The sequence below is a fragment of the Podarcis liolepis genome (genome assembly GCF_965112155.1).
Source record: "Podarcis liolepis genome assembly, chromosome: 8".
Lineage (NCBI taxonomy): Eukaryota > Metazoa > Chordata > Lepidosauria > Squamata > Lacertidae > Podarcis > Podarcis liolepis.
In genome coordinates, this window is record NC_139560.1 from 3,017,053 (window position 1) to 3,030,135 (window position 13,083).

The 13,083-nt window shown below is 47.7% G+C and overlaps 1 protein-coding gene across 1 annotated transcript in view; it reads right to left on the bottom strand.

Annotated features, from left to right (window-relative positions):
• ZC3H3 (zinc finger CCCH-type containing 3) overlaps positions 1–11,133 on the bottom strand; it is a 271,724-nt gene extending 260,591 nt beyond the window's left edge. The window contains exons 1-3 of the mRNA XM_083516620.1: positions 10,943–11,133; positions 7,473–8,868; positions 4,981–5,177 (exon numbers count right to left, since the gene is read on the bottom strand). Of these exons, the coding sequence (XP_083372746.1) occupies positions 4,981–5,177; positions 7,473–8,868; positions 10,943–10,988 (1,639 nt within the window). The 5' untranslated portion in view covers positions 10,989–11,133. The remainder of the gene's footprint in view (positions 1–4,980; positions 5,178–7,472; positions 8,869–10,942) is intronic.
• Positions 11,134–13,083: the final 1,950 nt, after the last annotated feature.

A 13,083-nucleotide genomic window follows, 5' to 3' on the forward strand; every position in this document is an offset into this window, starting at 1 on the left:
CGCCCCATTTGCAATTTGCAAGCATGAAGAGCAAGATCTCCAATTCGTCGGAGACCTGAACCACAGAACTGAAGGATAATAATCTGTTAAGAATCCACCTCGACAAACCATTCTGCAACTCCAAGCAGGGGTGGGGAGGTGGGCTTCTGCCCCCTCTAAAATAGCAAAATATATTGCTGTTGATAGTCTATCCTGCTATTGGACACCCACCACTTGGCCAACCGCCCGAAAAGACAAGGCGATTCACAGAAGCCAGATTATGCCAGCCTCCCACTGCCCCAAAAGTCACACCCAAGTATCTAGACAAGCCAAGATGAAGGCTCAGTGAATTGATTCACACCGCGTTACACCAGAGGTTTGGGATGGCCTGGACCAGAAGTTGGCTTGCATCCATGTCCATGAAGACAGTGCGACACGTGAAATGGAGCTCCACTGATCACCCATTTTGCCCAACGGGAAGCAACACACACAGTTTTGCACACTCTTGAAGCCACCATAAATCCAAATGCTCCCCTTCGACACACTGAACTTATCAACACAAAGGTCTGGCAAACAACTTGCACATACACAGAGGTCACACAACATTTTTGTTTGTTCCTGTTTCGTCCAAAGCAAAAAAAAAAACTGTGGCGACCAGTAAGGGAAGAAGTCGTGATATTAAACTACAGCTTAAAGTTGGTTTGATATCCTGATTTGTTCCACTGCTGGCAACCAAGGCTTCCTGTTTGGGACCATAAAAAAAGAAAACTACGGCGCGATAATAATCTGAAATTAAGTGACTTGCTAGACAAAAACGTCCCCAAGCAACTTGCAAAATATTTATAAGCATAAGCAAAGATACATTCTAATATATCGTATTTTTCCGTCTATAAGACGCCCCCACGTATAAGACGCCCCCTATTTTGGGGGACTCAGATTTAAGAAAATGGGGGAAGACACTATCCGTGTATAAGATGCCCCCTAATTTTGGACATTTGGGGGGGGGGGGACCTAGTCTTATACATGGAAAAATGCAGTAAATACTTTTACAGAAAACGCATGCAATTCATTAAAAATCCACAAACCAACACCACTAACCATACAAGCATCAAAAATCTTCACAGGCCCAACTAACATAAAACAACATAGTAATGAAGGGAAAGGTAAGTTTTTACCAGATGCTGAAAATATGTCAATGAAGGACCCAGAAGGACTTCACTGGGTAGAGCTTTGTGCAAAAGGGGTGCCACAACTGAAAAGACTTATCCTCTGAGCCTTCCTCAAAGGAGGATCTTGGAGAATCATAGAATGGTAGAGTTGGAAGGGACCCCAAGGGTCATCTAGTCCAACCCCCGGTAATGCAGGAATCTCAGCTAAAGCTTCCATGACAGATGGCCATCCAACCTCTGCTTAAAACCTCCAAGGAAAGAGAATCCACAACCTCCTTTCTTGGAGCTTGAAGACATTCGTTCGAGTCCTACCATCCGGAGCAGGATAAAGCAAACTTGCTCCATCTTCCATGGAACAGCCCTTTAAATATTTGAAGGTATCTATCATATCTCCTCTCTTCTGAGCTAAACATACCCAGTTCCTTCAACCGTTCCTCATCAGGCTTGGCTTCTAGACCCTTGATCACCTTGGTTGCCCTCCTCTGTACATGTTCCAGCTTGTCAACATCCTTCTTAGATTGTGGTGCCCAGAACTGGACACAGTATTCCAGGTATGGTCTGACCAAGGCAGACTAGAGTGGTACTATGACTTCCCTTGATCTGGACACTAGACTTCTGTTGATGCAGCCTAGGACAGCATTCGCTTTTTTTGCTGCTGCATCACACTGCTGGCTCACGTTAAGCTTGCGTCCCAAGAAGAGTCCCAAGTGTATATCTTTCACTTTCTGATTTGAGTTACTCTTTTTGCAAACAGAGTAGTGACAGGGTTGCATGCACAGGCAAAAGTCCCAATCATATATTGGTTTAATAACCCAATATACAAAAACATCGGAATGAGTGCTTCCCACCCTGTGGGTCGTGAAGCCTGTGCAGGTGGGTCATGGATTATAAGCAAACCCCAAAATAATTATTTCTTGCAATCCCTAATGGTTGTGATTAATACCTCTTGCAGATTTTTGTTTCGTTGGCATATTTTAACCTTACATTTCAACCCTTGGGAACTGCTTGTTGGCAGCAGAGAAGAACTAAGGCAGGAGTAGGGCAACCTAAGGCCCGGGGGCCAGATCCAGCCCAATCACCTTCTCAATCCGGTCCACAGACGGTCCGGGAATCAGGATGTTTTTACATGAGTAGGATGTGTCCTTTTATTTAAAATGAATCTCTAGGTTATTTGTGGGGCCTGCCTGGTGTTTTTACATGAGTAGAATGTGCCCTTTTATTTAAAATGCATATCTGGGTTATTTGTGGGGCATAGGAATTCATTCATTCCCCCCCCCCAAAAAAATAGTCCAGACCCACATGGTCTGAGGGACAGTGGACTGGCCCACGGCTGAAAAAGGTTACTGACCCCTAAACTAAGGCATGGGTGGGCAAACTAAGGCCCGGGGGCTGGATACAGCCCAATCGTCTTCTAAATCTGGCCTGCGAACGGTCCGGGAATCAGCGTGTTTTTACATGAGTAGAAGGTGTGCTTTTACAGTGGTGCCCCGCAAGACGAATGCCTCGCAAGACGAAAAACTCGCTAGACGAAAGGGTTTTTCGGTTTTGCGTTGCTTCGCTAGACGAATTTCCCTATGGGCTTGCTTCGCAAGACGAAAACGTCTTGCGCTTTTTTCTTAAAGCCGCTTGAAGAGACGCAGTTGCGACGAACCGTGCTTCGCAAGACGAAAAACATCGCAAGACGAAAAGACTCACGGAATGAATTCTTTTCGTCTTGCGAGGCACCACTGTATTTAAAATGCATCTCTGGGTTATTTGTGGGGCATAGGAATTCGTTCATTTCCCCCCCAAAAAATATAGTCCGGCCCACCACAAGGTCTGAAGGACAGTGGACTGGCCCCCTGCTGAAAAAGTTTGCTGACCCCTGAACTAAGGTCTGAAATTCATGTGAAATTCATGTAGATTTGGACTTGTGGATTGCCATACCCAGAAAGTTGGGAGCCACTGGTCTGAATGAAGCCAGCAGCTCATCGACTTAGGGAGCATTCAGGACCGATTCCAACATTCATTGTAACAGCTGGATCCTATGTGAGCCTGCTCAGAAGTAAGTCCCGCTGAGTTCAATTCGACTGACTCACAGGTGTTTAGAACTGCTGCCTAAAAAGTCAGAAGTCACACATGTCCACATGTCAAAGACTCAAAAGTATGGAGGAAAAGAATGTGGGAAGTTTATTCTTGAAAAGAAGTCACACATAATAGTTACCGGTGCAGCAGCCTCTTTTCAGAACTGTGAAACTGCCAGAAGATTACAAGTGTTCCGTACTTGGCCAACCCTCAGGAAACAGCTACAAAAACCACCCAGCTGCCAAGAAATTCCAGGATGACACTTCCCAAAATACTCCCTGGTTAAGAGTCTGCCTCTTTAGTGTACTTAGTTGCTGATAAATCAACATGTATACAGGTGGAGTGACAGCAGCGAGAAAATGAACGACAAAGTGTGATGCGCTACAAAACGTAGTCGATTCTTCCTAAAAGCTAGCTTTTTAACTACTACCTTTTAAAAATTTTCTTAACACATTAAAGAGTGCATAACACATTAAAGAGTGCATAACTACCTCGAATTGCTCAGGGATGTTAGGCTTGGCTTTACAACATTTACTTAGATTAATTCCATACGAGGAACTGAGCATCCTGGAGACACCTGAACAATTTCTAGAACCCTTTAACATGCAAACAAGGCATTTGTGTGCAACGCTTTGGCGTTTTTTAATCTAAAAAATAATAATGCCCCGCCTTCACCAGACTTTTTATAAATAAGCGTACATGATTACTTCACATCAACCTGGCACTCGAGGTGCTGACTGGGCCCAGAGGGACTCCTAACCCAAAGCACTACCAGGTAGCACGAGGCTGTTTTTTCATTAGATTATCCTGCCCATACCATCTAGGAAGTTCACAAATAAGTAAAACGCAATCTAGCCCCATTCCCTCCCCAGGCACCCCAATCCCCAGCCGGTATTAGAAACTGAGATATGTAAGTTGGAGCCAAATGGCTCTTTAAACCAGGACCACAGTCACTAAAACGAAATGTTTAGCTGCCATTTTGGGGGCAGTTGGCTCAAAAGTCGTGCCAAAGGCACAGAATGCTCAAAGAAATGGAGCGAGTTACGGTTCAGTTGGGCTGGAAAAGCAAGTGGGTGGCTTACGCTGTCGGCTTTCCAGGAAAAAACTCACTCAGAGGCCATGGCCAAGGGCCAAGCCATGTGAAGAAGAAGAAGAAGAAGAAGAAGAAGAAGAAGAAGAAGAGGAGGAGGAGGAGGAAGAGGAGGAGGAGGAGGAGGAGGAGGAGGAGTTTGGATTTGATATCCTGCTTTATCACTACCCGAAGGAGTCTCAAAGCGGCTAACATTCTCCTTTCCCTTCCTCCTCCACAACAAACACTCTGTGAGGTGACTGGGGCTGAGAGACGTCAAAGAAGTGTGACTAGCCCAAGGCATAGCTGTCAACTTTTCCCTTTTCTTGCGAGGAATCCTATTTGGAATAAGGGAATTTCCCTTTAAAAATGGGAAACGTTGACAGCTATGGCCCAAGGTCACTCAGCAGCTGCATGTGGAGGAGCAGAGACACGAACCCGGTTCACCAGATTACGAGTCTACCGCTCTTAACCACTACACCACACATAATATACGTAAACACACGTGACCAATATGTGCAACCACAATCCAGTTTTTAAATCTTTGTTAGGGAAAGGAGTCTCAAACACAGAGAGAGAGAATCTCAAACAACACCATGGTTCTCCGAACCAGACAAACAGGAGTTCCCAGGACAAGGCGCTGGTGTATTAAAAAGCACAACAGTAAACCAAGAAACAGATTTCCAAGCTTGTTCTTACCTTCTTTGGCCAAAAGGTGGGTCCGGGATGCCGGCAGCCGGCGCAGCCTGTGCTTGCCAATCTGCACCAGGCCTTTGGATCCAGCTTTCCGGGCAGTGGGCGATCCCCTTCCTCGAGGGGAGTTCCTTTTCCTGAGACAATAGCGGCTTCTCAGAAGCACAGTAGGGAAGGACGGGCTCCTCTTATCAGTCGGGGAGCTGGAAGGACAACAGAAGCAGTCACCATGGTGTAGTCCTCAAGCACATCACACTCCAACCATGAGCAGATTCATAGGGCAGTCTCACATGGGGAGCAGGGAGCTCTCAGCCCAAACCCCTTTTATGTGATCAGGGCTCCAGGCAGCTGCAGGAATGATTCAACCCAGCAGCCTCATAGAGAAAGGTGACTCAAATACACTCACAGATGAATGGAGCTTCATCCACCGATAGCTCCACCTTCCAAGTCCATCTTACAAAAAGCAAATCCAATGAAAGTTATATGTTCTGCATATTCATACTGCTCAGTAGTATAGTGTATAGTATAGTAGTATAGAATCGATGCTTTTGAATTATGGTGCTGGAGGAGACTCTTGAGAGTCCCATGGACTGCAAAAAGATCAAACCTCTCCATTCTGAAGGAAATCAGCCCTGAGTGCTCACTGGAAGGACAGATCCTGAAGCTGAGGTGCCAAGACTTTGGCCACCTCATGAGAAGAGAAGACTCCCTGGAAAAGACCCTGATGTTGGGAAAGATGGAGGGCACAAGGAGAAAGGGACGACGGAGGACGAGATGGTTGGACAGTGTTCGTGAAGCTACCAGCATGAGTTTGACCAAACTGCAGGAGGCAGTGGAAGACAGGAGTGCCTGGCGTGCTCTGGTCCATGGGGTCACGAAGTGTCAGACACGACTAAACAACAACAGTATAGTGTTCGTTACCAAGAGGTGCTGGTAAAATAATCACAGGTACCAGCCCATCTTTCCAACGCTGCACTATAAAGTGGTGCAGGGGGACCAATAATCCAAAAACTCATGTTCAAGTAATTTCGTTGTCCCCGAGAGGGGGCAATGACAATAAAGATATTATTATTATTATTGTTCTGTAGTTGCAATAGTTGCACCAACAGACTGAATGTTACTTGGGTTTTGTGGAAGAAATTGTGCAAAATCTGATCTACATGTTTAGCCCTGCAAGCTAGAATCAAAGAACATCGGGGAGTGGGGTGGAATACATGGAAGCAGAGGGTTAGGGACTAGGGACCACAAGAAAGAACTACAAAATACACTTAAGGGTAGGTATTTGAAGGCAACCACCATAAAACCTCACACAGGCGATGAATCACTTGTCTGAATGTTCCATGCACACGGACAGTTAGCCCACCAGGGAATAGCCTAGGCTACAGTCCTTCACCCCGGCATGCTAACTTTCTAGAGGAAGGGTGTTTCTCATGTGGGGAATAATGCACTCATGCACTCCCAATACCTGCATTCTGAAATGGTGCGTGCCCGTAAGTGTTCTTTCCGTAGAAAGTTGCACCTAAGACTCTGGACTTCAGGCCAGGGGAAAAAATACAGTGGTGCCCCGCAAGACGAAATTAATTCGTTCCGCAAGTTTTGTCTTCTAGCGAATTTTTCGTCTTGCGAAGCACGAAATCCCATAGGAATGCATTGAAAATCAATTAATGCGTTCCTATGGTCAAAAAAAGTCCAAACAAAGCCAAATTTGGTACAACAACAGTTTATTAACTGCTCTTTAAAGTCACACATACTGTAAAGAGCAGTTCAAAAATTGAAGGGAAAATAAATTAACTTTATAAACAAAACATGTCTTTGTTTTTAGACAAAGAAAACAAAGTCGCGAGACGTTTTCGTCTTGCGAAGCAAGCCCATAGGGAAATTTCGTCTTGCGAGGCAAATCGAAAACGGAAAAACCTTTCGTCTAGCGAGTTTTTTGTCTTGCGAGGCATTCGTCTTGCGAGGTACCACTGTAACAAGGTAGTATATGAACTGCTAGAAATTAGAATCTAGCAGGTGAAAAAAATTGGGAAGCATTTTCCCAGCTAGAGTGGATCCCACAGTTGTCATAATTTTGCTCCCTGCTTTACCTACCCAGACACATCTAGTGCCCCAAACATACAATCCACCTGAACTCTCATCCCCAGGCCCTGACAGAGCTCATTCCACACTTTGCAATGCAAAAACACATGTTTTCATGTGCCCCAGAAGCTGCATTGGAATGGTAAGTATTACTAGAGAGCAGGCACATTCAACTCCCAAGAGACTGCGATCTACTCACATTATAAAAATACTGGCTGTGATCTACCCATTGTTACTGACAGGCAAAGTTGTTGAGCTTTTTTGGTGGGGTGGGGGAGATCGCTAAGCGTCACACGATCGACTGCGATCTACCATAGATATCCCGCGATCCACCGGTAGATCACGATCCACCTGTTGTTGGACATGCCTACTCCAGGTGAAAGTCTTGGGAATTTCTCCCAACGCAACCAATAACTTACCAGGCGTTTCCCTTCCTCTTGATGATTTTGGTCCGGCTCTTCAGTTTGTAACTACAAAACCCACTATTCCCAGAGGGTGATCTGGGGCTGCCGTGACCAAGAGGCCCACGTCTCACAGTCTGAAGGGAAGCGCCACCTCCCACAGAAGGAGAAACTCCAAGCCCAACACATTCCTTACGCCGCCACGTGAACGCAGAGGTGGATGGAGACGGAGACAGCGGGAGACTGGAGGCCTTCCACTTGTACAGGCTGGAAGAAATCCCCAGCTTGGACTGCGGGTTGGATTTCTTTTGCTTTGCTCCCAATTCCCCCTTCGGGAGTAACTTGGGACCTCTCTCTGCACCCACAGCAAACTTGCGTGCATTTTCAGAGGCTCTGGGAGCAGCCCATTTTTTTACAGTACGGGGGGATTTGCTCGGATTCGCCACCCACGTGTAGTTGTTCCTCCTGAACTTTGGAGACTTGATGGAGGCCGGCGAGGTAGGAGTTCCATGGAGAGCAGGTGCTGAATGTTTGTCCTTGGAGAGGCTCGTCCCAACAGCTGAAGGAACTTCCCAAGTTGAAGCAGCAGCAGACTCCTCAGCAAGCCTCAGCGCGCTGGGCTTCTCCGTCACTGCAGGCGTTTGCTGCGAACTACGCAGGGCTGGAACCTCTGGTGCTGGCTTCTTCCTCCCCAACAGACCACTCGCTTTATGATCAGGCAATGTCAGGGGCTGCTGCTGAGGCTCAGATTTCAACGTAACGGCGCTCTCACTGATAGTCCTGCACAAGTCCGGGGCCGATTCCGATGCACCCTGAACAGAAGGTCCCTTCCAACACTCGGCAGGCATGTCAACCTTCTCCTTAGCAAAGGCCTTGCAATGCAGCGAGTGAGGCAAGGTGGAGGAGCTCAGTGCTTTAGTCTTTTTCGAGCCAGCACCCGAAGGCCAAGCAGTCCTGCTCACACATCCTCTAGCCACAGCTGGGCCTTCTGTTGCTTCCGCAGAGCTCAGATGAGATCCTGGGGCAGCAGTGCTGGCCGCTGCCGAGCCAGCCTGCACCCCCACAACGATATTGCCGTCTGCACTGAGGCTGACACTTCTTCCCGAGAGCACGGCCTGTGGCTGAGTTGCCTCAGGGCTTGCGTGGCTCAGGCTGGTCCGAGAAGCACTAGCAGAAACGCTGGTTCCAGAACAAAGTGCCGGCCGAGGCGGGACATTGACTAGAGAATATTTCTTTCTCCAGGCATTAGGACCACTCTGGCGAGGCTGAAAATCTCTCTGGGTTTGCTGGGAATATCTAGCAGAGAAAGCAGTACTGCTAAAGCCAGGCGGCCTGGGATTCTGCCACTGAGGTGCTGGGGCAGGTGGGGCAACTGGTGTATTCCCATGGATGTTTTTATGGTTGTTGATGAGACCTAGAAGGAGAGAAGGAAAAGATTCCATTAGTTATGCCTTCAAGCATCCCTCCAGCAGTACCTTGAAGGATTTGCAACACGATTTTATTTCCAAACCACCAAGACATATCCCACATAGATCGGCATCATGCATGTTTCTGCAGGACGTAGCCCTGCCTGTAAGAAGTCATAATCCGTCCCACCCGAACGAACAGAACATTTGAAGCCCCATTACAATACAAAAAAATCATATTCAACCAAACCCAAATACATTTAAACCTACCTGCCCCAACCTTGTGCTGGTTAACCACAACCATATCCTCCAAAATCTAGCCCAAAAAGAGAGAGGGAAGAACCGCCCTGGTGCATGTGCAGCAGCACAACCGGATGCCTTCATCTGCCTCAGCTGCAACAAAACATGTCTCTCCCCTATCAGTCTCTACAGCTACAGATGGCGCTATAACTCTCCAACTGTCTGACTTCACCCCCAAGGGCTCTCTCCTCCACCCTCTCCCGAGAAAGACGGATGCCAACCTATAGATTTAGTTTTAATTCCATCAATGTCTATCTGTTTTTCAGTTACTGGTTCCCCAACTCCCCCCCCCCCCCCGCTTTTATGTTTTCAGTGGTTTTTCTTTTTATCTGTAAGCCGCCTTGAGTAAATAATAATCACAATATTGTGATTAAAGCTGCCATTAGTGTTGCTATCATATCGAAACATGATATACAATGGTACCTCGGGTTAAGAACTTAATTCGTTCTGGAGGTCCGTTCTTAACCTGAAACTGTTCTTAACCTGAAGCACCACTTTAGCTAATGGGGCCTCCCGCTGCTGCTGCGCCGCCGGAGCACGATTTCTGTTCTCATCCTGAAGCAAAGTTCTTAACCCGAGGTACTATTTCTGGGTTAGCGGAGTCTGTAGCCTGAAGTGTATGTAACCTGAAGCATAAGTAACCCGAGGTACCACTGTGATACTATTGTTGGAGCAATGATAATAATATCAATGTGTCGTATTGAAGAAGAAGAATGCAACAACAACAACAACAACAACAACAATAATAATAATAGAGTAAGCCCCTTGGGACAAGAGTTGAACCGCCCTGAGACCTCTGGGTATAGGGCGGTATATATATTCAAATAATAATAATAATAATAATAATAATAATAATAATAATAATAGAGTAAGCCCCTTGGGACAAGAGTTGAACCGCCCTGAGACCTCTGAGTATAGGGCGGTATATATATTCAAATAATAATAATAATAATAATAATAATAATAATAATAATAATAGAGTAAGCCCCTTGGGACAAGAGTTGAACCGCCCTGAGACCTCTGAGTATAGGGCGGTATGTATATTCAAATAATAATAATAATAATAATAATAATAATAATAATAATAATAGAGTAAGCCCCTTGGGACAAGAGTTGAACCGCCCTGAGACCTCTGAGTATAGGGCGGTATGTATATTCAAATAATAATAATAATAATAATAATAATAATAATAATAATAGAGTAAGCCCCTTGGGACAAGAGTTGAACCGCCCTGAGACCTCTGAGTATAGGGCGGTATGTATATTCAAATAATAATAATAATAATAATAATAATAATAATAATAATAATAGAGTAAGCCCCTTGGGACAAGGGTTGAACCACCCTGAGACCTCTGGGTATAGGGCGGTATATATATTCAAATAATAATAATAATAATAGAGTAAGCCCCTTGGGACAAGAGTTGAACCGCCCTGAGACCTCTGGGTATAGGGCGGTATGTATATTCTAATAATAATAATAATAATAATAATAATAGAGTAAGCCCCTTGGGACAAGGGTTGAACCACCCTGAGACCTCTGGGTATAGGGCGGTATATATATAATAATAATTATTATTATTATAATATAATATTGTAAGCCCCTTGGGGCAGGGGCCTGAGCTCAAGCCCCGCCTGGGCGAGCGAGTGCCTGCCCGGAAAGGCAGCCAGGGCAGAAGCGCTCCCGCAGGCAGGCAGGCAGGCAGGCAGGGCCCCCTCCCAGGACCCTCGGCGCCCCTCCCCTCAGGCCCAAGCCCCCCCCCCCGGACGCCTGGGTCCCTCACCTTGAAGCAGGCGAATCTGGCGCCTCAGCTGCTCCTTCTCCTCCATCCCCGGCTCTTCCGGCTCTTCCTGCTGCTGCCTCAGCCGGCAATTCCTCGCCTACCTGCCCCGGACGTCACTGCTGCGCGCCGCCTCCAGGCCCACGGGTCCGTCCGCTTCCGTGTACGTCATCGCCCCGCGCGCCCGACGGTTTGCCTGTTTTTAGGAGCTATGATTGCTGCAACACACTTCCGGTGTCCACTCGAGCGCCGCTACGAAATGCGGGGACGCGCAAAAAGCGCGGCGCCGAACGAGACAGGCGATGCTTCTACCCACGCAGGGTACTCGGGATTGGTCTCTGCCGCCACTCACTCAGCCATCATCTCCGCCTCAGGCCCTGCCGATTGAGAACCGGAAGTGTGCTTACGCGATTCATTAAACCCTGCGGCGCTCGGGCTTTGGATTTGACTGACCTCTGTGTGATTTGCGTGGCCCCTGCGGCTGCGCATTCCACGCTTTGCCTAAGGCTCGCAGGCAACTCCTCTTTCCTGGCAGGGTCCTGCTGTCAACGGGGGTCAGCCAGGGGCCTCCAGGGGAACCCACAAGGAGGACCCGAGCGCAGTTTTTGGGATTCCCAGAAAATAGAATTGTAGAGTTGGAAGGGACCTCCAAGGGTCATCTAGTCCAACCCGCTGCAATGCAGTAAGGCAGAGACTAGCGCTTACTTGTGTGAGTGCCTGGAGGCGGTTGGAGGATGGATGGCGGCTAACAGATTGAGGTTGAATCCTGACAAGACAGAAGTACTGTTTTGGGGGGACAGGGGGCGGGCTGGTGTGGAGGACTCCCCGGTCCTGAATGGGGTAACTGTGCCCCTGAAGGACCAGGTGCGCAGCGTGGGAGTCATTTTGGACTCATAGCTGGTCCATGGAGGCGCAGGTCAATTCTGTGTCCAGAGCGGCTGTCTACCAGCTCCATCTGGTACGCAGGGTGAGACCCTCCCTGCCCACAGACTGTCTCACCAGAGTGGTGCATGCTCTGGTTATCTCCTGCTTGGACTACTGCAATGCGCTCTGTGTGGGGCTACCTTTGAAGGTGACCCGGAAACTACAACTAATCCAGAACGCGGCAGGTAGACTGGTGACTGGGGGCGGCCGCCATGACAACATAACACCAGTCTTGAAAGACCTACATTGGCTCCCAGTATGTTTCCGAGCACAATTCAAAGCATTGGTGCTGACCTGTAAAGCCCTAAATGGCCTTGGTCCAGTATGTCTGAAGGAGCGTCTCCACCCCCATCGTTCTGCCCGGACACTGAGGTCCAGCACCGAGGGCTTTCTGGTGGTTCCCTCACTGTGAAAAGCCAGGTTATAGGGAACTGGGCAGAGGGCCTTCTCAGTAATGGCACCCGCCCTGTGGAACGCCCTCCCACCAGATGTTAAAGAAAAGAACAACTACCAGACTTTTAGAAGACATCTGAAGGCAGCCCTGTTTAGGGAAGCTTTTAATGTTTGATGCATTACCGTATTTTAATATTTTATTGAAAGCTGCCCAGAGTGGCTGGGGAAGCCCAGCCAGATGGGTGGGGTATAAATAATAAATTATTATTATTATTACTTGTGCTGCCTCTGGCTGGGAACGGCAGACGTAGCTGTCGTGGCTAGCAGCCACTCTGGCTAGCAGCCCTCACCGCCAGGAGTCCGAGACATTCAACGAAGCTGAGATGCTGCTGGATTCCGGGCTGATAAAATAAAGTCGTCCTTCACCCAGCACACAGAGTTAACCTGTGGAACTCACTGCCACAGGAGGCAGCGATGGACACCGAATTTGGATGGCTTTAAAAGAGTGCTGGGCAAATCCATGGAGGGCTATCAGTGGCTACTAGCCACAATGGCTAAGCTATTCCTGATCTGTTTGTTTTTATTTGTATGCTCAATGAATATTATTGTCGTGGGTTTCGAGGGAAGTCAACCTGGATCAGGCATCCCCAAACTCCAGATGTTTTTGGGACTGCAATTCCCATCATCCCTGACCACTGGTCCTGTTAGCTAGGGATGATGGGAGTTGTTGTCCCAAAACGTCCGGAGGGCCGAATTTGGGGGTGCCTGATCTGGATGGTGCCCGGAGTACCTTCCAGTTCTTGAGCTCCTGTAGCCAGTGAGGGTGA